Source organism: Portunus trituberculatus, chromosome 42, assembly GCF_017591435.1.
Source record: "Portunus trituberculatus isolate SZX2019 chromosome 42, ASM1759143v1, whole genome shotgun sequence".
Classification (NCBI taxonomy): domain Eukaryota; kingdom Metazoa; phylum Arthropoda; class Malacostraca; order Decapoda; family Portunidae; genus Portunus; species Portunus trituberculatus.
This window is the reverse complement of record NC_059296.1, coordinates 20,735,385-20,762,412: the sequence shown is the minus strand read 5'-3', so window position 1 is coordinate 20,762,412 and position 27,028 is coordinate 20,735,385. Positions and strand designations below refer to the sequence as shown.

Genomic DNA, 27,028 nt, shown 5'->3' with positions numbered 1-27,028 from the left:
GGAGTGACAGTGGTGAGTGCATGAAGATGACACTTTGAGAGGCTGTGTGGTCAGTTGGTGCGGGTCAGGGTGTCTTGCTGTGAATATGTATAACCAACTGTGCCCTTCCTGTGTATAGCAAAGTGGGCCTTGAAGGTGTCTCTTTCCACCACTAGCAGACGGTATAATGTGTGTGTGTATGTGTGTGTGTGTGTGTGTGTGTGTGTGTGTGTGTGTGTGTGTGTGTGTGTGTGTGTGTGTGTGTGTGTGTGTGTGTGTGTGTGTGTGTGTGTGTGTGTGTGTGTGTGTCTGTATGTGAATGTGTGGTGCTTTGTTTGGACCACCTCGTGTCGTACCGCCTACCAGAAATACAGAGTTTACACGTATAGTATGCCAAATAGATTGTTATTATTGTCCTTTAGTCAGAATAGAGACACGATAAAGACGATAGATAATTGAGCTGGAAGATATTCATGAACGAGAAAAGTAATCAGTCAGTTAACAAGCTCACTAAACAGATTATTGAGACGCAATGGGAACCTAATGATGAGTAATGGTTGTTTTTTTCTCAGCGCACAGACTCTTGTGTTGTCAAGGTCCCGTTACTGTCACAGGTGCACTGGTGGAAATACAGTTATACTTATCGTGTCCATCGTTTAATAATTGTTTACATGTTCTATGATACACGCTCTCTCTCTCTCTCTCTCTCTCTCTCTCTCTCTCTCTCTCTCTCTCTCTCTCTCTCTCTCTCTCTCAAAGATGGGGATCGGCAACGCTAAGTGAGATGAAGTGGGGGGACAAAAGATCCCTCTTCTGAATTGACTTTCTTGCCTTGTCTCTTTACTTTGCCTGATTTTCTGTCTGTCTGTTTGTCTGTCTGTCTATCTCTGTTTTTCTTTCTTACTTTCTTTTCTTTCTTTTTTTCTTTCTATTCTCTTTTCATTTTCTTTCTCGTTCTTTTTGTTCTTTTATCTTATTTTGTGTCTCTCTTACCACCTAGTTGGCTGTCTTGCTGGATGCCTGTGCATATGGCTAACTGTCTATGTATCTATCTATCTATTTATCTCTGCCTGTCTGTCTGTTTGTCTCTCTATTCATTTATTCATTCATCTATCTATCTTTCTGTCTGTCTGTCTACCTGCCTACTTATTTATTTATCTGTATCTGTTTGTCTATTCATCTTTTTATTTATCTGTCTTTCTGTCTGTCTGTCTGACTTTTTTTTTTTTTATTAATTCACAGTATACCTTTGTATAAGTTTGAACTTTTACGGGTTAGAGAAGATATTTTAGTTACCAGCTACTTTAAAACCCACCCAATTGTCTGATTTACACTATCATTAAGTAAAATTACACTTATATGACTTATATTGTCACTTTTGTTATATATTTCATATATTATCACTTATACTATATCACTTATGAGGATGAACCTCTACTGTGTACACTCGTGTCACTGTCACATGCTTGGCTAAACAACTAGTGCACTAACACTGAATTTCTAGTCTCTGCACTGCAACACTAAGGTCGTCTAGGCACTTGCCCGTGACAAGAAATTTTTTCTACCATTGCACAATTTTCTGCTTGAATTGCCTTTGGTCGGGAGTGGAGTGTGACAATGGAGTAGTCAGGGCCAAGGGTGGCGCGGAGAAGACTTTGGTGAGCACTTCAGCGCGGCGTAGAGGGAAACGGAGCTCTTGCAGGTGGAGTAACCATTGCTATTGCACCTTGTAGAGAGTGGCGTAGCCTGCCACGTCTTTGCGGTACTACGGGATGTGCAGGCTGTGGAGGCCAACTTGCTGTTCAGGAAGGCCGTCTTCTATAGGTAGGAAAGTGCTGCTCAGTCCCAGGCAAGGCGGGAGTACTCCAGAGAGGAGCGGATCTCTTCTTTGTATAGTCTCTCTCTCTCTCTCTCTCTCTCTCTCTCTCTCTCTCTCTCTCTCTCTCTCTCTCTCTCTCTCTCTCTCTCTCTCTCTCTCTCTCTCACATTGATTTTACACACCGCTATAAATTTTGTCGCATCTGTAACAAATGTTTTCTCTTCATTTTTTTATGTTCTCCTTGGTTTCGCTTCGTTTATGGTTCGTTTCACGTTCTGCTCGATGGATAAACCTTTCACTGCTTTTTGGTACATCTTTCCTTACTTATGCATCACTTATTCACTTGTTGTACAGCCACCTAAAATCTATAAAATGCGTAGATATTGCAAAATCTCTTCAACTTTATTTCCTTTCTCCCTTGTAGATATTTTTTAAAGATTTCATTTATTATTTCTGGTGGTGGTAATTGTTTCGTGTCGCAGTGAAAGGCTAAACAAACATTATGTGTCCTCGTTGCCTCAGAAATGGACACGGTATACCTACTTCTGTTAACCTCTCTGCCTCTCTCCTTCCTTCCCTCGCTTCCTCTTTCCTTTCTCTTTCCATCCTCCTTCCCTGTTTGTACCGCTCGATTTCTCTCTCTTTCCTTCCTTCCATCGTTTCCAATCTCTTCCACCTTTTCCCGTTTTCTCTTATTTTCCTTTCCTTTTCTTTCTTTGCTTTACACTTTTTCGCCTTTTCCATATTTGTCTTCCCATTCTCCCCTTTTCTTAATTTACTTTTAACGTTTTCTTCCACCTTCCCTGTCAATCATTCCCAACTTCACCCTTCCATTCCTTTTCCTTCTCCTTCCTCTTTCTATTCAGACTTGTCTTTCTCTCTCTCTCTCTCTCTCTCTCTCTCTCTCTCTCTCTCTCTCTCTCTCTCTCTCTCTCTCTCTCTCTCTCTCTCTCTCTCTCTCTCTCTCTCTCTGCTTTCCTTAATTTTATATCTTTTCTTTTCTGTCTCTTTATCTCTCTACTTCTCTTTCCTTCGAGCTTCTCTCCTTTCATCTCCTCCCGTCCTTTCTCCCTTTCTTTTCTCCCTCCCCTTCCTCTCTATCCCTAGGGAGACCATGGCTGCTATATTTCAAAGAGCCTCAACTTGGTGTCTAAAGCGGAACTGTGGTTTGCTTTGTGTGTTTGTCTGTTTATGTGGGTGGGTGTTTGTCCAACTGTTTGTCTACTTGCCATTCCTTTCTTATCGTTTCATTTCAAGTTTATTTTACGTCTGGTTTTTTTTTTTTACTATTGTTGTTTGTGTTTTCTTTATTTTTTGTTGTATATTTTCAGTGTTTTCTTTTTTTTTGTGTGTGTTTGTGTTCATTTTCGTATCTTTTTCATATTTTTTAGCAGTAATGGAGTGATGATCTGTGTCTTTTAAGAGTAATGTATGTTTTTTTGCCTATTCTCTCTCTCTCTCTCTCTCTCTCTCTCTCTCTCTCTCTCTCTCTCTCTCTCTCTCTCTCTCTCTCAGTACGGCCATAACTCTTTCGTTAACACGCCATCTTTCTCACTGTTTTATCTAGACGACCTGCCCTCCTCAATCACTCCTGCTCCTGACTCTGCTGCACAAGTTCTTGGGAGGGGGAAGGGTCGAAGTTCATTGTGGTTAGGAGAGGAAGACGAGGGGAGGAAAGATTTGGGGGGGTCGAGGTGTTAATATCTTCCCTTTCTCACCTTCCTCACCTTTTCCCTTCCCTTTTCCCTTCCTGCAGTCTCATATGAAGCCACTACTAATTACTCATAAAGAACAAGACGGGTTTTTTTTTTCTTTTTTCTTTTTGTGGTTTCATCTTTTTTTCGTTTATTTTTTGCCTCTATTTATTTTTCTTCTTTGAGTTTCATCTCTTGTTACTTTCCTTTGCTTTCCTTTCCGTGTAATGTTTTCTCTTTTTTTTTGGTGCATTTATATAGATTCTCTGTCTCTGTTATCTCTCTCTCTCTCTCTCTCTCTCTCTCTCTCTCTCTCTCTCTCTCTCTCTCTCTCTCTCTCTCTCTCTCTCGTTTTCGTCTTCACATTTCCTTTTGTTCGTTTTAAGTCTCCTTCCTTCCATTTTTCCATGATTAACTGCTATTCCTTCCATTCTCTCTCTCTCTCTCTCTCTCTCTCTCTCTCTCTCTCTCTCTCTCTCTCTCTCTCTCTCTCTCTCTCTCTCTCTCTCTCTCTCTCTCTCTCTCTCTCTATTCCTCTTTCTTCCACTCTTTACCTCCATTGTCTTCCTGCCTCCTCCACTTACATCCTATTATCTCCTCTTCTCTGAGGGTTTAACTTATTTCTCTTTCCTTGATCCTTCTCTCTTCTCTTCTCTTTCTCTTCGAAGCTCTTACTACTTTTTTTTCTCTCATTCCCTTTTCTTCCTCTCATATTTCTTGGGTTCCTTCCTCTTGTCTTCCTCGCGTCCTGTCCCCTTCGCTTTCCTTTCCTGTTTCTCCTCAGACATGACCTCTCTTTCCTCCTCCTCCTCCTCCTCCTTGCAATTCGTGTATTTTTCCTTGCCAGATTTTTTTCCTTTCGTCTTTGTTGTTGTTGTTTCATTGGTTCGTTTCTGTCTCTGTCTCTCAATTTGTCATTATCTTTGTTTCTTTACTTGTCTAAATATGTGTCTTTTTTTTGTTTATCTGTGCATGTCAGTTTGTCTGTATGTCTATCTGTCTCCTTTCTTTTCCCTATCTATCGATCTATCTGTTAATCTTTCAATATCTCGATAATGTTGCTAATTTTAGGGTATTTGAAATTATGTAGAAGAGAAGATTTGTCATAATCTCTCTCTCTCTCTCTCTCTCTCTCTCTCTCTCTCTCTCTCTCTCTCTCTCTCTCTCTCTCTCTCTCTCTCTCTCTCTCTCTCTCTCTCATCCAGCCTCTAATCCTCACAGTGGTTAATCAAGGGAGTTTCTCTTACTGGTTTACTGCTGTCATGACCCCGAAAGTCAGTCAATAGGAGATGAAAGAGACTCTGTGATCCGTCCTGGTGTCTCTATATGTACACACGTGAGGAGGAATGGGGAAAGAGAGGGGGGGGGAGTGTGGGGAGAAGGGAAGACAGGAACATAAGACGGCAAAAAAGCTTGTTGACTTACACAGGCTCTTAAACCCCCAATGCGTCATGTGGGAGAGGTGGGCGTGCAGCTTTTCTAGTGTACCTGAGGAAGATATTAATCACCGTACTCGCATCAAAGGTTCGCCGAGCACTTGTGAAACGTGATGCATCGTGGCCAGAGTGCGGCGTGGCTCGGGGCGTCTGGTGAATAGGTGGAGTAATAAATTAGAGGCTAGGAAACGCCGGTCCCACAACATCGTACCCCTGACAGCTTGATGCATGTGCCGTAGAGGACACCAGCTTCCCAGGTTACGTGTTGTGATATGCGCTAATCTCTCGTCAGGGCAATTTTTAATGGCCACGCATGTCATTAGTCAGGCTTACATTGGATCTTTTTAACCAATTGGTGATGAAGACTTTTTATTGAATTATTATTATTAGGATCAGTCAACTTTTACTACCTTGTTTTTCGCCATGTATAAATATTTGTAATTGGAATAAGACTCCTTTGAGAAAAGTGACCCTAAATCGTGAGATCTTAACTATATTTTTCCCAATTCATGATGAAAAGTGCTTCTTGAATTATCATTAAAATCATAAAAGCACCTTTGAAAAGCACCGTAACTCCTGCTAGAGCCTGTTATTGATAGTTCACTTTAGACACTTTTAAGAATACTGTCCCAGAAATCGAGACGTCTTGATTAATATTATTTTCCCCTAATGGATGATGTAAAACCAACCTTTGTTCAACGAGATTGACTTCCACAGGAGCCGTAAACTGTATTCCAGATAATGCCCCTTGAAGAATAATGTCGCAGAAGTCTTGTGATCGTAACACACACACACACACACACACACACACACACACACACACACACACACACACGCAAGGAGGCGATGGCCTAGTCGATATGGTGGTGAGCTTGGGATCGGACAGACGTCCCCGCGTAGGTTCGAATCCCACCGCCTTGATACTTTGCCATTTGTCGAGTGGTTTAATGTTACCTACATGTCATCATGATACCCAGGCTCTAGGACTAGGTGGTTACACCAAAGATGCGCTTGGGTGGTGATATGGGCCCTAATATGGGTACCACTGATGGGTCCACCATTAATGCACCACTAATGGGTGGAAGCTGAACAGCGCTTCCCATACTCTTCAAATAAACTACAGGCCCTATAAGTCACAACATAAAACACACACACACATACACACACACACACGCACGCACTCACGCACACACACACACACACACACACACACACACACACACACACACACACACACGGTAGCTCAGTGGTTAGAGCGCTGGCTTCACAAGCCAGAGGACCGGGGTTCGATTCCCCGGCCGGTTGGAGATATTTGGGTGTGTCTCCTTTCACGTGTAGCCCCTGTTCACCTAGCAGTGAGTAGGTACGGGATGTAAATCAAAGAGTTGTGACCTTGTTGTCCCGGTGTGTGGTGTGTGCCTGGTCTCAGGCCTATCCGAAGATCGGAAGTAATGAGCTCTGAGCTCGTTCCGTAGGGTAACGTCTGGCTGTCTCGTCAGAGACTGCAGCAGATCAAACAGTGAAACACACACACACACACACACACACACACACACACACATTTAAATTCAAGCAATATTCTCTACAGTTATGCAATTCCTTGAAAACCCTCCAATAAATCTCACTTGAGGGTGTTAAAAGTATCTCTAGAATCATATAAACACTCCTGAAGAGAAATAAACACACACACACACACACACACACACACACACACACACACACACACACACACACGCTCGACTCACAATCGAGAGGGCCGGGTTCGAGTCCCGGTAAGCAGCGAGGCAAATGGGCAAGCCTCTTAATGTGTGGCCCTGTTCACCTAGCAGTAAATAGGTACGGGATGTAACTCGAGGGGTTGTGGCCTCGCTTTCCCGGTGTGTGTTGTGTGTTGATGTGGTCTCAGTCCTACCCGAAGATCGGTCTATAAGCTCTGAGCTCGCTCCGTAACGGGGAAGACTGGCTGGGTGACCAGCAGGCAACCGAGGTGAATTACACACACACACACGTGTCACACATTAAGTAGGGAGATGTGTCACTTCCTGTCCTGCCGCGTGGCAGCTGCATCACCTTCCCTCCTGGCAGTCGTTTTGGAAGCCGTCACAGCCAGACGCGTGCACTTCACCACCTCTCACTCCCCCTTCACGGAACATTATTCTTATGAGCGGCCACTCCTGCTGACATCCCGCCTCCACCACCACCACCATTTCCACTGTCACCGCCGCCGTTGCCTCACGCCTCAGTCGGTCAGTTTCCCGTTATGCACTTGTGAATTTTCATTTTTTTTTTATTCTACATTGATGTCTTTATTGGATATATATATATATATATATATATATATATATATATATATATATATATATATATATATATATATATATATATATATATATATATATATATATAGAGAGAGAGAGAGAGAGAGAGAGAGAGAGAGAGAGAGAGAGAGAGAGAGCAAGGGAAAATGCTCTCTCTTTCTCTCTCTCTGCTTTGGCTTAAAGCTTTTTCTTTCCTATGACTGTTGGTTGGTTTAGAACTTTGTGTGTGTGTGTGTGTGTGTGTGTGTGTGTGTGTGTGCATGTGTTTCCTGTCGAGGCGTGAGTGTACATCCCTCCATTTTTCTCCTTATTTTTCCTCCTCTCGCCCACAATAGTGAAGCTCAAAAAATAAACACAACTTTCTTTCCCTTCACTCAATCTCTTTTTCTCTCCATCCCTCCCTCCTCCCTCCGTCCAGCCTCCCATCACTCTCTTCCAACTCATCTCTCTTGATCCTCATCCTTCCATTTATTAATCATTTTTGCTCTCCTCCCCTGAGTCTTTCCCTTCTCTGTCCTCACATCAATCCTTTTTTTCCCTCATGTGTCCCTCATTCCTCTCCTTTCCTATCTCATCCTTCTCTCCTTTCCTTCCTTCCTTTGTTCGTACATTCCCTTGCTTCTCCTTTGTTTTCTCTTCCTCTTTCTATTTTTATACATTTTTTTATCCTCATCTTTCCTTCCTTTCCTTCATCTGCGCTTTCATTCTTATGTTCTTTTGTTTGTATGTTCAATTTTCCCTCCCTTTCTGTTTTTGCATTCCTTCACTTGTTTCCAGACCTTCCTCTGTCTACTGGACTTTTTCCTTCTTCGTATTTCTATTCTTACATTCCTTCATTTCCTTCTGTCCTTTTCTTATTTCCTTTCCTCCTTTACCCTTTTTCCTTCCTCGTATTTCCTTCACATCTTCCCTCCTTGTCTCTCTCTCCCTTCCTCTACCTTCCCCTCCTACCGTCTGTCATCACGTTTCTTTTCATCTACCCTTACCATCCTACTCCCTGAGGCACCTGCTACTGTGACAGGTGTTCTGGCCCTCAGTTGGGGAGATGGCAGGTGTCACGCAAGTTAAAGACTCACCTGCCTGTGTTTCCCGCTCTGTCACGTGAGAGTAGGTGAGGAGTGAGTCCATCGCCCGTACCTTTCTCCTCAAGTGCACCTGGCGTCCTTTGAGTCCAGGTGTGAAGGGTGGGTGTCTGGGTGTTGTAACGTGGGTGTCTGGTGGCGGCTTAAGTGCTCCTGGGAGAGGGATGAAGTGTGTGTGTGTGTGTGTGTGTGTGTGTGTGTGTGTGTGTGTGTGTGTGTGTGTGTGTGTGTGTGTGTGTGTGTGTGTGTGTGTGTGTGTGTGTGTGTGTGCGTGCGTGCGTTGTGTGTGTGTGTGTGTGTGTGTGTGTGTGTAAAAGTAAGTAAGCAAATAACAAGTAAGTAAATGTTTATTGGTATTATGTTACAAACATTATATATACATTATATTATACAGAACAGGTTTAGGCTGAGTCTGTCAAGCCGAAGCTTCCCAACAGACCTTTTTTTTTATATATATATATTTGTTGCAGTGCGAACCTAACCCTCAAGTATGAAAATAATTAGCAATATGATAAACATAACCATAGTAAAAAAATCAGACATTATAACCATAGTAAAAAGAAATAATCAATAATAACCATGATAACTAAGCAATAATAACAAAAATGTTAACAACAATAATAATAATCAAAATAATATAACAGTTTTCTATACCACTTAATTTAGACTGTTTTGGAGTGCAAATGAATGTGATTTTACAGATTTTTAAATGTAGGCATATTACCACTATTAACTAGAAGTTTAATTTCTATTGGGAGAACATTCCAAATATGAGGTCCGGAGCAAAACACAGTTTCTGAAAAGAACTGTTCTGAACTGAGGACAAATAAGATTGACATTATTACTGCGGATGTCATGTGATGTGCATACCATTTGGAAAGGATGGGTTCCATGTGTCTGTGAAAAGCTTTTGTACATAAATATTAACAAAAAGTATCTATGAATGTTACTGAAATTGAGAAATTTGTGAGTGGAAATTACATCATGTGTAGAATCATAATTTGCTCATGTGAAATATGCACCTGAATATTTTATTTTGGGGTATTTGCAATCTATTTAGAAAAGAGGGCCAAGTACACGCCCACACTGATACACAATACATTAAGTGGGGATAACAGTGTGTAATATATACTGACAAGTGCTTCTGATGTAAGGTTGTTTCTTATTCTATATAAAATACCACACATTCTAGATAACTTGCTTACAATGGAATTGATTTGAAATTTCCAGTTCATGTTCTCATCTATATAAACAAACAAGCATTTAGTGAAATTGACTCTTTCTACTAACGTGTCTTCAAGTGTTAATGGTGGCATGTTGACTGTAATTGCACGATTTTGAAAAAAATATAATTAGTTTTTCTAACATTGAGGCTTAGTTTGTTATTTTTAATCCATTTATTTATATTATCTATTTCCGTACTGAGATTTAGATTATCAATGTTCTTATCATGTAATAGTAAATTTGTGTCATCAGCATATATAATGCATTTGAATTTAGTACCTACATTAATGGTGTCGTTAATATAAATGAGAAATAGAACTGGTCCTAAAATGGATCCTTGTGGTACACCCTTATTGATTAGTTTGAAAGAAGAGTAAGTTAAATTACAGAATGCAACCTGAGATCTGTGTGTGATGTAACTTTCAAATAACCTTAAAGGAACACCCCGAATACCAAAATTACAAACTTGTTCAAAAGAATTCTATGACATAGTGAATCAAAAGCCTTAGAAAGGTCTAAAAATATTCCAGTGTGTGTGTGTGTGTGTGTGTGTGTGTGTGTGTGTGTGTGTGTGTGTGTGTGTGTGTCATGGAGGTTTTGTAAACAGTCGCTGGTACAGGTCTGTTGTTTTAGTACAATATCTCACCGAGAAACTGTCATTGGAGCACCAAACACGAAGTTCTGATCTGAGAGCAGTAAAAAACATGCTGGTTGATTTTGTGGTGGTGAAGGCTTTTTGGACTTTGTTAGAATTAGCCTTTTTAAAATTCGCCAGTAAAAATCCACCACTCTTGCTATCCCCTCCATTTACCAGGGTCTCGAATTTGCGCATGCGTAGTATATGAAGGTGCTGTGACGTCAGTGGCAGTCAGGATAACGGGGATGCCAGTAGTCACTAACCACTTTCTGTGACTGCCAGTGATCCTTCTTCTCCTTCATGAGTTTACACGTGTGTGGAATTTGCATCCCATGTCGTTGTAATTGTTAACAAAATGGCTGAGGCATGAAATAACCTGCGTAAAATGCAGCGTTCCCAGCTGTCCCCGCTGACAAAGGAGGACCTTATCGAGAGCTTACTAACAGCACCTGAGGCAAGAGAGGAACAGATAGTAGAACTGACTAACAAGCTCCAAATCCTTGTCAACGAAGTGGCGGATTTAAAAAGAGTTGTTACTATATCAAACACTGGAGTGGACACCAAAGTGGAGCATATGCAAGATCAAGTAACTAAGCAGGCTGAAATAATATCAAAGTAACAACTATATTTGAAATCTTTGGACAGAAAGGAAAGAGAAAAGAGTGTAGTTATCACCCGATTTTCTGATGAAAACGAAGCGTTAATAGATATTACGTGCGATGAAAAAACTGGGCAAGATTTGGTCAGAAGCAGGGATATCGGAGGAGATCCAGGTGTATAAGAGGCTGGGCATCGTTAGAGAGGGAAGGAGGTGCCAGGCCATCATGCTGACGATGGATAGTAAGGAGACCAGGCACAGGATCTTGATCAAGGCACCACAATTAAAGCAAGGTAATAAGGCGTTTGAGAAAATCTTCATCAAGAAGGATGTTCATTCCTGCATCAGGAACGAGTGAAAGAGGCTTCGCGATGCTGAGAAAGCTGAGAGAGAGCACTCGGAAAGCGTTGGATGTGTAATACGCCTGAATACCCGAGAGAGAAAACTATTCAAGGATGATGTGGTCTCTGATTCATGGAGCCAACTGTCTTTTTGAATGGACCACAGCATCTGAGTATATTGAAAGTGGTAATTTGGAACATTAATAGTGTAAGAAAAAAAATAGCTAAAAAAAAAAAAAAAATCAAGATTTTCTTCGTAATTTTGACATTATATATGAGTTTAAACGAAGTTAAGACTTCTCTACCTGTATCGTTCCCTGGATGTGTATCCTGCAAACGTGAAGTGTGTGGCTCATCTGAACGTGATGGTACAATTGTGTTTTATAAGGAACTATTTCTCAGAATTTATTTTAAATGTTGATACTAGTATTCAAGAACAAGAGTGGATTAGATTTAGATTTGCACCGAATAATTTGTTTAGGTTTTGCTATATACTTCCCTCAGACTCATAATATTACTCTCATGATTTATTCGCTGCAATTCAGAAAAAAACTTCATAGTGAATCAATGAACTAAACATGTGACGAACGCAAAATTTGGAATTTTTGTTCATGAATGACCTAGCTTTGTTGAGTTGCCAGAAAGTGATAACTATACGTATCCAGTTCTGCTTGATGACGTAAAACTGCCAAATGATAACGCGTTCATCTTATCTAGTATTTGTCAAGCATCGGAATTAGTGTTGATAAACATTTTAAACATTAGTGATAAACAGTTTATGGTCAACAAAACTTATAGGAAAGGTGAGCAGTGAGTGGCTGAGTTAAACTTGTCTCTGGTGAATAGCGGAGTGAAGAGTCGAGTAAGCGAGTTTCAAGAGTTTCAGAGTGATTCGTTCCCTTCGGATCACGCATCCACTGCTTTCACCTCCTCATTACAAACATTTGATTTAAATAACTTGTGTGCTCGAGGTCACCACCTCCGGGCATCACGCAATTTTGTTTGAATTATGTAAGCAAGATGAATCTGTGAGGAAACCTGTGCACTCTAATGATATTAACGAAAGTATGTTCATAAACATATTAAATGGAGTGGAATGTCCCTATTGTGTGACAATATTAATGATGCTGTTAGTAATTTGACAAATTTATTGTACCAGTTTGCGAGAGTTAATGGACTTCAGCATCCTACGGGGCAGGATAGTGAGATTAGTTTAGCGAGATGGCAGAAATTAGTGCAAGGTAAAGATGATTTGGATTGCCCTCAATTGGAAAATGTGAGTACAGTAAAGGAAATCGGTCCTACTGCTCCTGAATTAAGGAGTATTTTGAAAAATAAATGTAAACCCCTCCAGAAATAGTGAGGGTCAATGACTGTGACTTCATTACTAATGTTAGTATTTTTATAGTAGATGAACAAATCTCCCCACTTGAGATAACAAGTCAAGCAAAACTGTTCTAACCTAACAAAGGTCCCGATCCTTATAGTTTATTCCTGGGGATTTACAGAATTCTTCTGGAACAGTGGATTCTATTGTTAATTAGTGAATCTGTTCAATTATTAACTAATGAATCTGTTCAATTATTATCCTTTACTATTATCCGTTGGAGTGGTCAAAAGCTAAACTTGTGACAATTTATAAAAAAAGGTGATAAGACAAATGTAAAGAATTATCGTGAAATCAATGTGATAAATAGCATTGCCAAGTTATATGACATGATTTTGTGTTCAAGACTGAAGCAGTGGTATAAACCTAGAAGAGGTTCTCAATCTTTTTCTCGTTAAGAATCCCCTGAGTTATAACACCATCTATCCGATGCCCCAGTAATCTAACATCAGACAGAATGTTAATTTAATGATTGACACCAACTCAACATGCATTGGTACTGCGAAGGATACTATTAGGTCAGCCACCTAAGTACCCTCCTGGAATGTTAATTTAGTGACTGACATCAACTCAATATGCAGCAAAGGATGTTATTAGATCCGTCACCAAAGTACTCCTGGAGCATTAATTCAATGACTGACACTAACTCAGTATGCACTGGTACTGCCATGGATATTATTAGATGAGCCGTTTAAGTACCTTTGGAAATCTTGTGAATCTCTGGGGGGTCGTGAACCCCAGGTTGAGAACCCCTGCTTATACGGCTACTGTGCGATACTGCTAAGAGGAAAAATGAGACTGTGATATTTATTGAATTCTCTCAAGCTTGTGACCGTGTGCCAAGACATATGTTATTCAGGTGTTACGCAAGTTGGGGTGTAGGGCGGTGTTGTCCGCTCTGGTGGTCATGTACATCATAATTGAGAGTGTGATTGAACAGCCATGGTGTTAATCTTTTTCTCTTGGTGTCAGTCAGAGATCACCTACGTCATTCTTGCTGTGTGTGATACTGATGTATGGTCGGACACGCATGATCCAAGATGGATGTAATAATGATGGATTTTCACAGTGGCTGCATATCCTGGTAGTCATGAATGATACAGTTCTGTCATCAACCTTAAGATGTAGCATGTTAGGAAAGTTTGAATTATTAGAAAAATATTGTTATGATTATAGTATATAAATTCACCAATTCAAGACTAAGTTTTTTTTTCGTAATCAGTGGTAGTGTAATAGATTTTGAGCCATTGGTTGTGAACGACCTTACAGTAGAACAATGTAACATGTAGGTTCACCATTCACGAGTGATGGCTCTTTGTCATCTGGAGTGAGAGCAAATGCTAGGGCAAAAATGCCACATGTTTTTAAAGTTCGTATCCTTTGTTTATGAAAATCATGATATTCCGTTCTTTGTTAAAAGGAGAGCCTTGAGGCAGCGATGGTGTCATCACTCGTGTATGATGCAAATCCTGGATAGGAGCAGATCCGAAGCCAATGAATCAAACTTTACAGTTGGTGCTTGAAAAGTTGCGGAGCAATTCAAACAGAGGTTCATGTTGCGCAATGCTGTCCACTAACTCATGATACATGACAGCGATAGTGATTTTCTCAGACGCAGGAGCTATTTTCTAATGTGTGCTAACGTGTATCGACGTGTAGAGTGCTTCATAAAATTTTGTGTGTGTATTCATAAAGGTTAGATGCCAACACGTATAAGACGATTAAGGCATGTTGACTTTGTTCTTTGGCTATGATTGTGGACTTTAGTATAAACAGTGTGTAGGTGAAAGTATTATTTACATTGCTGTTGGATTTACTATTGCATGCTTAATGTATATATTAGATGTTGTGGTCAATAAATCTACCTATCTATCTATCTATGTGTGTGTGTGTGTATTTCTCTCTCTCTCTCTCTCTCTCTCTCTCTCTCTCTCTCTCTCTCTCTCTCTCTCTCTCTCTCTCTCTCTCTCTCTCTCTCTCTCTCTGGACGGCGGTCGTTTGATGCTTTCATGGTAACCACATTTCAAGGCCGCCATGAAGTCACAAAACCGCGACAGCTTCCGGATATTTAAGAGGGTTTCTTTCACGTTCCTTGTCGATGCAGTCTCGTAAATTCTGCTTATTTTTGTCATTCACTGCTCAGATTTATGATGGCCGAGTGAAGGAAGATTGTCTGGGGATGTGCAGTGACTTGAGCGTTGCCTCTGCGGTGATATTCGTCTCCTTAGCCTTTGAATGGAGTAAAGTATCGAATCAGATGCAAATTCCGTGATATGATGGCGGTGTGGTTAACCGGAGTATAAATTTGATCAGTGGATATTTCTCACTAATTTTTTTTATTTAAGATCTTGTTTTGAAATTGAATGAAAGGGATGCAGCTCAGAACTATGAAAAAAAAATATAAAAAAGAAGTCTGCATAATTGCCAGCACCCTAATGTGTGTATATAGAAAGTGATGTGAAATGCTTGGTCAGTTCAGTTTTAGAGGTAATTAAAAGAACAATATTGTATAGTGTATTTGTTGACCCTTGCACAGATGTTTGTGATATAGCACGCTGCATATCAATTTTGCTTGGTCAAAGGGAGCAATGGAGGACAGAAGGGGAGAGCAAGAGGGAACAGACTCATTAATCAGGCTGTTAGTGCCGAGTCAAGAGGGAGCTTTAATAGATTAGAGAAATGTATGGATGAGGATGATTTGTGGAAATAGGTAATTCTGCTTTATAGAGGAACAACCACGTGTAAATTTCGTGGGTAATTGCAGATTTTCTTATTTTGATATGTTTTTAGAGAACATTAAAGATAGACATATTTACTGATGGGACTGATAATCAGACATTGATGGGTGTGCTTTAAAGAGAAACTGCCACGTGTAGGCTTGATGGCTTCATGTACCTTTCCTGTATTTTCCTATGTCTTCATTTTCTTCAGTAATGCTCTTATCACACCGTCTGGCTGCTCAGAGCACAGGCAAAACACGCACACACACCTTGATGAAACGCAAAGGCCATGACGCGTGTGCTTTGCGACCTGTGAGCCGCCGTGCAAACATGAGCTTGTGGGTAATTCACTGTCACAAATACTCGGACCTTGACAGCACCATACGAGCGGCAGCCAGTTTCCCGCCACACTGGAAGGCAGGATGACGTGTGTTAGGGTCACAAATGTCAGACTGTCCTGGTTTAGGCATGAAAAAAAAAAAAAAACTGTGCGACTGTTGTATTTTGGTTTACTTTTGGAATTAACGCACCATGTTGTTGGGCTTGTTTGCAGTTTCCGTTTGCTATTTGTTTGGTTGTTGTTGTTGGCTTTACTGTATATTTCTGACGTTGCTGGTGGTGATGGGAGGTGGGTGTGTTGGTGGTGGTTGTGGTAGTGGTGGTGGTAATCGTGTTGGTGTTAATGGTGGTGGTGGTAATCATCGTGGTGGTTTTGATAGTGATAATTTTGTTGTTGGTTTTGGTTATGGTAATGGTGGTGGTAGTGGTGGTGGTGGTGGTGGTGGTGGTGTTAGTGGCATCAAGAAAAATGGATCAAGGACCTACTTACCTTTCACTGGTCTAATTTTTCTTTCTTATAACATCTTGTAGGAATTTTTATTTTGTTGAGGCTTACACTTTTATCCAGGCAAGGAATCCAAAGAAAAGCGAGTCAACAGCCAAGGGTGACCCGAGGCTGCACGTCCACTCCGGTGTGAGAGGCGTAAAGTCACTCCACAGGCCACCCTCCACCTTCCACACTCCGCTCTTCCTTCGTCAAGACATCCTGGGACTCATTTCCTTACTTCTCCTCATCTCTCCAGTAAAATTCCTTCCTGCATAACGCTTTCAATCTCCACTTCACACACTCCACAGCTTCAAATAACACACCAGCAGCACACATTTCACATCTCTCTCTCTCTCTCTCTCTCTCTCTCTCTCTCTCTCTCTCTCTCTCTCTCTCTCTCTCTCTTTCCTCTTTTCACTGTATAATAATTCTCCCATCTAGACAATAAGTTTCCATTCTCAACCTCGTACATTTCACACACACACACACACACACACACACACACACACCCGGTGGCTCAGTGGTTAGAGCGCTGGCTTCACAAGCCAGAGGACCGGGGTTCGATTCCCCGGCCGGGTGGAGATATTTGGGTGTGTCTCCTTTCACGTGTAGCCCCTGTTCACCTAGCAGTGAGTAGGTACGGGATGTAAATCGAGGAGTTGTGACCTTGTTGTCCCGGTGTGTGGTGTGTGCCTGGTCTCAGGCCTATCCGAAGATCGGAAATAATGAGCTCTGAGCTCGTTCCGTAGGGTAACGTCTGGCTGTCTCGTCAGAGACTGCAGCAGATCAAACAGTGAAACACACACACACACGGTAGCTCAGTGGTTAAAGCACTGGCTTCACAAGCCAGAGGACCGGGATTCGATTCCCCGGCCGGGTGGAGATATTTGGGTGTGAGTGAGTGAGTAGGTACGGGATGTAAATCAAGGAGTTGTGACCTTGTTGTCCCGGTGTGTGGTGTGTGCCTGGTCTCAGGCCTATCCGAAGATCGGAAATAATGAGCTCTGAGCTCGTTCCGTAGGGTAACGTCTGGCTGTCTCGTCAGAGACTGCAGCAGATCAAACAGTGAAACACACACACACACACACACACACACACACCACCTGCTCTCCTCACACCAGCCTGCCATTCACACTACAATCTCTCATCACAAACCCGGTTCTTCTTCCAGTCACTCATATACGAACACAATATGCCTTCCTTGTTGCGGTGCCAATAATTCGAGACAGTCAATCCATCAACTATTGTATGATAAGCATGTGGACTTATCCCTCACCCATCCCATCCTTCATCTTTCCTTTCGCGCTCCTAAGAACCTTGTCTCCTTTCTCACCTCTTCTGCTTCCCCCTTCTCAAACTTTCTAATCAATCCAGACGTCCTTTACTCCTCTCTCTCTCTCTCTCTCTCTCTCTCTCTCTCTCTCTCTCTCTCTCTCTCTCTCTCTCTCTCTCTCTCTCTCTCTCCGCAAGCTCAGGCACCCTCCGCCCTCCAACCTTCGCGCCCAGACTTGGAGATTGATAGATTTATTGAGTTTCGCCTCACATTGACTCTTTTTTCAAGACTCGCAGCTGTCTTGTATAACCTTCTTGGGGATGACACACGACCTTCGGCTGCCTTGACACACATCACCAGGAGACCATTAAATCTGAGACAAGGTGAAGTGAAGGTTGAAGTGTGTGTGTGTGTGTGTGTGTGTGTGTGTGTGTGTGTGTGTGTGTGTGTGTGTGTGTGTGTGTGTGTGTCTGTATGTGTGTGTGTGTGTGTAATTCACCTTGGTCGCCTACTGGTCACCCAGTCAGTCTTCCCCATTACGGAGCGAGCTCAGAGCTCATAGCCCGGTCTTTGGGTAGGACTGAGACCACATCAACACACAATGTGTGTGTGTGTGTGTGTGTGTGTGTGTGTGTGTGTGTGTGTGTGTGTGTGTGTGTCTTATATGTGTGGCAAAGTAGGAAAGGAAAATGCAATGAAGAAATAGAGGAAATGTGAGTGTGTTGACGTGTGTGTAATTCACCACGGTCGTCTGCTGGTCACCCAGCCAGTCTTCCCCATTACAGAGTGAGCTCAGAGCTCATAGACCGATCTTCGAGTAGGACTGAGACCACAACACACACTCCACACACCGAGAAATCGAGGCCACAGCCCTCGAGTTACATCCCGTACCTATTTTACTGCTAGGTGAACAGGGGCTACACATTAAGAAGCTTTTCTCTTAATGTGTGTGTGTGTGTGTGTGTGTGTGTGTGTGTGTGTGTGTGTGTGTGTGTGTGTGTGTGTGTGTGTGTAAGTGTTGGGACTTTGTGAGGATCACTAAGGATATGTGTGAATGTATGCACGTCAGGAAAACGAGGACAAAGAGGAGGAGGAGGAGGAAGAGGAAGAGGAGATATGCAAGGTAAAACCTACTGAGGAAGAGACTTTGATGCTGAAGGAGGAAAGACATTAACGTTGAATTGTAAAATGTTCCTTGTGTGTGTGTGTGTGTGTGTGTGTGTGTGTGTGTGTGTGTGTGTGTGTGTGTGTGTGTGTGTGTGTGTGTGTGCGTGTGCATGCCTTACTATTCTCTGCATCTCTTTCTTCCCTAATCTTCTTTCCATTCCCTCTGTCTCTGTGCAATTTTTCGTTCTACTGATTCATCTCTGCCTTCCTTATTTTTCTTGTATTTTGCTTGTTCATTGGTCTGTCATTCATTTCTTATTTTTTTTATCATAATTTCTTATTTTTGTTCTTCTTGTTCTTGTTCTTTTTGTTGTTCTCCTTCCTCCTCCTCCTCCTCCTCCTCCTCCTCCTCCTCCTCCTGCCAACCATCGACATCCGTGACAGTTACTCGGTGAACTTAGGGTCAAGTAAAGTTAGCGGGCCTCCAACCAGGCTGTCCACTCGTAGTGTTGTCATGGCTCGGCTTGTGCCGCTGCTGCTACTCCCTTCCTTCATGCTGGGGGACAGATGGGAGGAAATGGATCTTGTTGTTGTTGTTGTTGTTGTTGTTGTTGTTCTTACTATTACTGTTGCTGCTGCTGCTTCTGCTGCCACTACTACTACTACTACTACTACTACTACTACTACTACTACTACTACTACTACTACTACTACTACTTCTATCACTAATACTGCTACTACTACTTTTACTACTACTACTGGTACTACCTCTACTATTGGTGGTGCTGCTGCTGCTACTGCTATTACTACTACTATTACTACTATTACTATTACTACTACTACTACTACTACTACTACTACTACTACTACTACTACTACTACTACTACTACTACTACTACAGTTGCAGCAAGAGCAACAGGAACTACTACTACTGCTACAACTTCCACCACCACCACCACCAGCACCGTTACCACTACAACTATGAGCATAAATTGTCATTACCAGCACCAACAATAGTAGAAAAAGCATGTACAACCTCAGAACCTACGTAATGTTCCTATGTATGTTCCTATGTAGCCATGATGGTCGTGGTCCCTGCGGTGTGTACATATGTCCTCACAGCCTCCTAATCTTGACTGGGAGGTTTATTGTTGCCTTAAAGCCTCATTCAGCCAAAAAGAACGAGAACACAGAGGCCGTGGAGGCGTGCGTGACCTCACAACACCTGCTTTATATCACCGTGGCGGGCTGTGGCTCCACGCCTCACCCCAAACCCGAGTAGCGTGAGCATAGCGTAATAAAAAGCGATGTTTTTGTTGAATGCGAGGCGAAGGTGAGATGTGTTGAAGGAAGAAAAAAGTGGATGGATTTAGGTGTTTGTTGAATAGTGAGAGATTAGTTTTATTTGTCCCAGTTATCCATCTTTACCTTTTTTATTTATTTTTTGTTATTTACTTATTTTTATTCTACCTTTTCTTCTTTACCACATTTGTTTGACTAAAAATATCTGAAGGAAAGAGTCTTTTCAGCACCAAAAGGAGCAAAGATATAAGCAACAAAGCACTTACACGAGAAGACTTTCTCGGAAGTGAAGGATTTCTATAAACCATCAAATCCACACGGAAAAAAAAAGAAAAGAAAACAAGGGAGAGAAGACAATAGGCTGGCATGGTTATTTGGACCAGAAAGGTCGTGAAAAAAAAATGAAAATAACGGTTCTTCTGTAACTATAACAATGCGTTTGAGTTTTTGTCTCTTATTTCATCCAAACGTAAAAATGAAAAGTGAGGAAAAGGAAACTGACGCCCACCCGAAAAAGAAATAAAGATATGAATGAGTAATTTACAACACTGCAGTATATATATCTTTTTTTCTGCCATAAACTGCATTACGAGCAACACTTTCTTGTTTTGTTATTACCCTCGTAACGTTGGGAGTGTAGAGTGGAGTGGCAGCTCAGGTGTGTTTGTTTGCTAAATGTCAGGTGTGTTTTGGTTAGTTTGTTACCAATGAACGTATTGAATTTCAGCGTTTTTTTTTCTGCCTTGAGTTGATTTGGAGTGTAAAGTTAGCGTTAAATATTTTATGTGTGTGTGTGTGTGTGTGTGTGTGTGTGTGTGTGTGTGTGTGTGTGTGTGTGTGTGTGTGTGTGTGTGTGTGTGTGTGTGTAATACTCTTACCTGTATCTTCAATATGTGTGCCGTTGCTTCAGGTGTGTGTATTTATTCCACATCTGTGCTTATGTCAGGTTTGTTGCAGTTTTAAGTATACGACAGCTTACTTTACGTGTGCATATGACAGTTTTTCGTGTGTGGCGGTGTCATATGTACTTTACTGGCGTTTCAGGTGTGTAATAGACTCTGATGTATGGTAAAAATCTTCAGGTGTGTACTGTATGTTAGTCTTTGGTTTATGGCGTGACAGTGTGAAGTTTATATGACAAAATCTCGTATACAATTGAGATTCAGGTGTGTGATGCAATAGTTTCGGTTGAGTATGATAGTTTCAGGTGTGGTATGATACCTTTAAGTGTGTGCCGCGAGAGTCTCAAGTGTGACCGGCAGTTTCAGGTGTGTGGTTCTACCCCTACAGGTCCTCTGAGTCCCGTGGAAGAGTCCAGGCCTGAAATACCTGACACGGGGACCACCATCACCACCACGCCCACCTGTGAGTAACCCCATCTCTCTCTCTCTCTCTCTCTCTCTCTCTCTCTCTCTCTCTCTCTCTCTCTCTCTCTCTCTCTCTCTCTCTTTCTTTGTATGTGTAAATATAACAATTGTGGCGGCCAGCTTTCATAACACAGGTAAGGTCAGAAAAGGTAAAGTTAATTAGGGAAAGATCACTGGTACTATTGTATGAGATGGTGTGGTGTTGTATGATTGCTCTTTGCCACTTCTCATCCTCTTCTTCTTTTCCTTGTTGTTGTTGTTGTTCTTCTTCTTCTTCTTCTTGTCCTTCTTGTTCTTTTTTTATCTTCTTTTGTTGTTGTTGTTGGTGTTGATGTTGTTGTTGTTGTTGTTTTCTTTCCCCCTCTAATACTTTTCCCAATACTTCTGTTTTGGTCCTAATTCCTCCCTCTTTTCTCTCTCCCACTTTCTAATTCCAACTTCTTTCCTCCATCCCAGCTCTTGTCTGTCTGACCTTCTGTTTGCCTCTCTCTCTCTCTCTCTCTCTCTCTCTCTCTCTCTCTCTCTCTCTCTCTCTCTCTCTCTCTCTCTCCACTAAATCAGTAGAATTTTGCCGGCTGAATCTGTCTCGGGAATGGGGGAGGGGAATTGCGGTCTTGCGTCCATATTTCCTGCACTCAGATAAGCCTTCTTTGGTGGTGGTTTGAGGTGGGTGGAGAAAAGATCGTGTGTGCTGGGAGTGATGTTGCAAGAATAGCTATTAGTAATTCACCTCGGGTGCCTGCTGGTCACCCAGCCAGTCTTCCCCATTACAGAGCGAGCTCAGAGCTCATAGACCGATCTTCGGTTAGGACTGAGACCACAACACACTCCACACACCGGGAAAGCGAGGCCACAACCCCTCGAGTTACATTCTGTACCTATTTACTGTTAGGTGAACATGGGCCACACATTAAGAGGCTTGCCCATTTGCCTCGCCGCCTCCGGGACTCGAACCCGGACCCTCTCGAGTGTGAGTCGAGCGTGCTAACCACTACACTACGCGGTGTGTGTGTGTGTGTGTGTGTGTGTGTGGTAATGTTGGTTGTGGTGGTGAGTAGTAGCAACAACAACAACAACAACAACAACAACAACAACCGGGAAAGCGAGGCCACAACCCCTCGAGTTACATTCCGTACCTATTTACTGCTAGGTGAACATGGGCCACACATTAAGAGGCTTGCCCATTTGCCTCGCCGCCTCCGGGACTCGAACCCGGCCCTCTCGAGTGTGAGTCGAGCGTGCTAACCACTACACTACGCGGTGTGTGTGTGTGTGTGTGTGTGTGTGTATGGTAATGTTGGTTGTGGTGGTGAATAGTAGCAACAACAACAACAACAACAACAACAACAAAAACAACAACAATTATTGCTCCTTCTCCTCCTCCTCCTCCTCATCTTATTACTACTACTACTACTACTACTACTGCCACTACTAATCATTACCGTCAATACTGCTACTACTACTACTACTACAACTACTAATTATCTCTGTTGTAATTGTTACTGTTGTTGGTGGTGGTGGTGGTAGAATGCATCGTATAAGATTCAAATTTATGCAGAAATTTTGGAAACGCTAAGGAAATGAGGACAGCTCTGGGCCGGCGGGACACTCGCTGTGAAAAAAATCCTGAGTCTATTTTGTTTCTACTTGTCATTATTTGCGGTACGACTTTCTTGGGAATCGTTCTCCTTTCTTTATGAATATTTTTGTCTCTGTTTACTGGTTTTTGCTTTCTTTTCATCATGTCATTATTGTTATCACTGTCGTCATTGTCATTCTTGTTGTTTCTTTTCACTACGAAAGATAATTTTCTCTTCATCATTATTATTATGTCTTATACTGTTAGGACATTTGTTTTCCTAAAGATATCTTCGTTTAGTTGATTTCCTCTTGTGTGCAGTGTTATGTTGATAGGGTTGAGGTTGGCGAGTGCATGTTGTTCTTCTATGGTTCGGGTGTAAGGATACTTTTCTTTATATACAAATAGTCCTGTAAGTGAATGACAGAGGTTGGACAAAAATTGCTTTATTTTGTTTCTCAACTGATTTTGGCAGGAAATTAGGTCTACTTGTCAGGAAAAAAAATCTACCCTAATCTGCTGACTGCTAGTACCCCAAATTTTCCTTAATCCAAGATGGCCGCCATCGTGGATACCAAATTCCAAAAAATAGCATATCTTTCAAACTAATAGTGCTGTAAATGCAAACAAAGTAAGTAATCCTATGTTTTTTTAGGTCAAGGAGTTCATTTATTATGGTATTTTTTGTCTGTATGTGACCTATTTCCAGATAATCGCATGCGTACTCAAAATTGTTCGATAAAATGGTCATATTATTCTACTTTATTCTGTCTCATTTGTAATTCACAGCATGTCTTTACTGTTATGACATTTTTCTAGATTGCAAATGGCTTTCTCTTCATTTTTACAGGTAGCATGTGCATGGAATAACATCAAATTTGTGGTGGAGGGTAGATGAACTGAACTGAAGAATAAACAGAGATGGCATGTGTTATCTGTAGGGAAATTATTAACCTAGACAAGCCGAATGATTATGCCAAATTGACAAAGAAAGGGTGTACTGGCATTGACAAAGCGAACAAAGAAAGAAACTTAGATGTACCAAATTTGGTTTTTGACGAAAATCATGATATCCTTGTTCACAGTGTATGTAGAAGTAGGCACACAAATCCAAAAACCATCAAATATGCTAAAAAGCGTGATTCATCTGAAGAGATCAAACCAAACCTGAGGTTAGCTGAGGACGGTATTGCGTAGTCTATCATCTGGAGTTATTGCTAACAAGTCTGTGAATGTAGAAGAAGCAGAGTCAGTTGGTCATGCCCTACTGAAATCTATGCAGGGCAAATCTGTAGCAGAACCATCATCTTCATCCTCTGTAAATCAATGTCCAGATGATGTAGTGCATGTTCTTGATGGTGGTGCACTCTTGCAACGGCTGCCATGGCCCAACCAGACAACATATGCCAATCTGTCCAGTCTGTATGTGCAGTATATACTTCGCCACTACGGGCATGCTGTTTTCATATTTGATGGGTATGGAAGTGGTCCCTCTACCAAGGATGAAACACATCAGAGACGTTCCAGCGCAAAGACCATCGGAGCAGAAATTGACTTCAAGCCAGAAATGCAGCTGACCATGAAGAAGAAGGCATTTCTTGCAAACCCCAGGAACAAACAGAAGTTTCTGTACTTCATTGGCAGTGAGCTGGAGAAAGCTGGAGTTGACCTTCACCACAGTGCTGGTGATGCAGACTATGACATTGTGTCAACAGCATGTACCATAGCTAAGAGGACCTCCTCCTCCTCCTCCTCCTCTTCCTCCTCCTCCTCCTCCTCCTCCTCATCATCATCTGGCAAAGTCAAAGCAATGGCCAAATGCCATCTGCTCAAGGACCATGCTCGTGTATTTATGAAACCAAATCAAAGCCATGATGAAATCAACAAGCATGGCCAGGCCTCTCTAGAAATCCTGTACAGCTGCAAGCCTGGAAATAGCCTTGACTTTGAAAGAGCAGCCATGTTCAGTAGGAAGGTGGCGTCCAGGTCAGTCTATCTGCCTCCTGAATCTCTACCACCCACTTGTGATGCAGCCAGGTATCATAGTTACAGAGTGTACCACCAGGTACAGACCTGGTTAGGCAATATCCTTGATCCAACCAAATGGGGATGGTTGCTCCACAAAGGCCAGAATATGAAGCTCAAGCCAGTAAGTATGCGAAGAGATGCAGCTCCAGCATCCTTACTGAAACTGGTCAAATGCAACTGCCATGGCAGGTGCGACAAAAACACCTGTTCCTGTCACAAGAATGGACTGTCGTGCACACTGGCTTGTGGTCACTGCAAGGGAATCACATGCACCAATGCTGGAGTGAACAGTGAAAAGTTTCTAGATTAGACTATCTGGGTGTTAAGGCTTGAAAATTTGGTGTTAATAAGTTCAAGTAGATTAAACTATACGGTACATTCAAGATGAGTAAATTATACTGTAGGTAGTTGACCTTATCTTACTTGATTTAATTACATGATACAATGAGGGATTCTTCTCAGAGTCAAGGTTTGAACACATCTCAGTCATATTAAAAATGTTATAAATGAATTCTCTGACCCCAAATTAATAGGATTTGACACTTTGTTTGCATTTACAGCCCTATTAGTTTGAAAGATATGCTATTTTTTGGCATTCGGTACCCACGATGGCGGCCATCTTGGATTAGGGCAAATTTGGGGTAGTAGCAGTGAGCAGATTAGGGTAGATTTTTTTCCTGACTAGTAAACCTAATTTCCTGCCAAAATCAGTTGAGAAACAAAATAAAGCAATTTTGTTCTAACTAAGTGGATTTTTTTGCTTTAATTACCGGACTAAAAGCGTGGTGCTTTGTTTTGTTTTCTTTGCAGTGAGTTTAGGAGTGACTTAGATATTGAATTTAAAGCGTAAATTGTAAGTATCGGTAAGACGCATGATTTAACCAGGTGTAGTTTGGTATTTGTGTTCAGTGAGTGAAGTCTTCTTATTGTATTTAGTGTTAGTTGTGCTTTGTTGGTTAGGTCTTTTACGTGTTTCGTGAGTCCGCTTGTGCTTAATTTTAGACCAAGTATTTTTGCTTCTTTAGGATATTGGATATTGTTTCCGTCTGTCTTGACTGGTTTCATTTTTCTTGTAGCTATGGGTAACGGTGTAAATTTCTGTGTATTTGTCTTGATTTTCCATTTATTTTTGTAGTTGTTAATGTGTTTTATTTCTCTCTTTATTCTTTTTGCAAACATGTTTTTTTTTATTTCCCTGTGTATGTAATGATGTGTGTAATGTCGCCTGCGTATTGTATGTTTGTAGTGTCTGTGAGTGGTGTTGGGATGTCGTATGTGTAGATGGTGTAGATTGTGGGTGAGGTGCTGCTCCCTTAAGGTACCCCGCTGTGTAGTTTGAAGGGCGGTCCAGTGCAGTTGTTCAATGAGATGGATGCTGATCTGTCGTCGAGGAAGCTGCATAGTGTTTTGGAGAGAATTGTTGGTAGATTAAATTGTTTGAGCTTGTATTTTAAGTCACTTATCCATACTTTATCGAAAGCCTTGGAGACGTCCCTGAGCGCGATGCAACATTGTTTCTTGTCAGGTTTTGGTATTATTTGTATTGTAGTAGCTAATGCTGTTTCTGTTGATCTGGCAGTTCTAAATCTGTGCTGTGTATCTGGTAATATTTGATCGGTTTCTAGAAATGTTTTGGTTCATTTTTTGATTACATGAACAACATAACAAACATATAACATGGAACTTTTTTTTCCTTTTCTTTTGAATAACAGAAGCAACATACAACATGCAACGTTTCTTTTTTTTTTCTTTTTTTTACATAAAACACTCAACATGCAACACACATTTCCTGCCTAGCAACGGGCGTAGGAATGTTTGTCTGCCAGCTTCATGTAGTGACTTCTCAATTCTTTCTCTTCCTCATCCATCGCCAAATCTTCTTCCACATACTAATCTTCCTCTTCTTTCCCTGCACTTCATCTTCTTTCTGGCGGCTATTCTTCGCCTGCTCCACCTCGCCAGCCTCGTCCAGCTCTCCACTGCAAACAAACTGCTTCTTCCAAGTCACACCCACGATGACCGGCCCGGTGAAGCCAGGCCGGCGTGGTGTGCCTGTGCCAGTGCATGATGTTTCCAAGGCACCCTCATGACTTTTCTCAGCCCCTCCATTCCTGTCTCCGCTTCACAAAAATTCCTTCTTCCACAGCACACCCACGATGACCGGGCCAACGAAGCCAGGGTAGTGGGGCGTGGTGGCGATGAAGTTTCGTCCCTTGACACGGCTCACCTCCTCGTGTTCCCCTTCCCGGACAAACATTCCTGCCGCCGCGAGCTTATAAACGCTTAGCCCCCGCTGCTTATCGCCAGTAT

The 27,028-nt window shown here is 41.9% G+C and overlaps 1 protein-coding gene and 1 non-coding gene across 2 annotated transcripts in view; both read left to right on the top strand.

The window, feature by feature from the left end:
- LOC123517719 (multiple C2 and transmembrane domain-containing protein-like) overlaps positions 1-27,028 on the top strand; it is a 638,372-nt gene that overhangs the window by 162,575 nt on the left and 448,769 nt on the right. The window contains exon 3 of the mRNA XM_045278096.1: positions 21,035-21,109. Coding sequence (XP_045134031.1) covers positions 21,035-21,109 — 75 coding nt within the window. The remainder of the gene's footprint in view (positions 1-21,034; positions 21,110-27,028) is intronic.
- On the top strand, positions 16,568-16,641 carry Trnav-cac. The gene has a single exon. It is a non-coding gene; the product is annotated as a tRNA-Val (tRNA).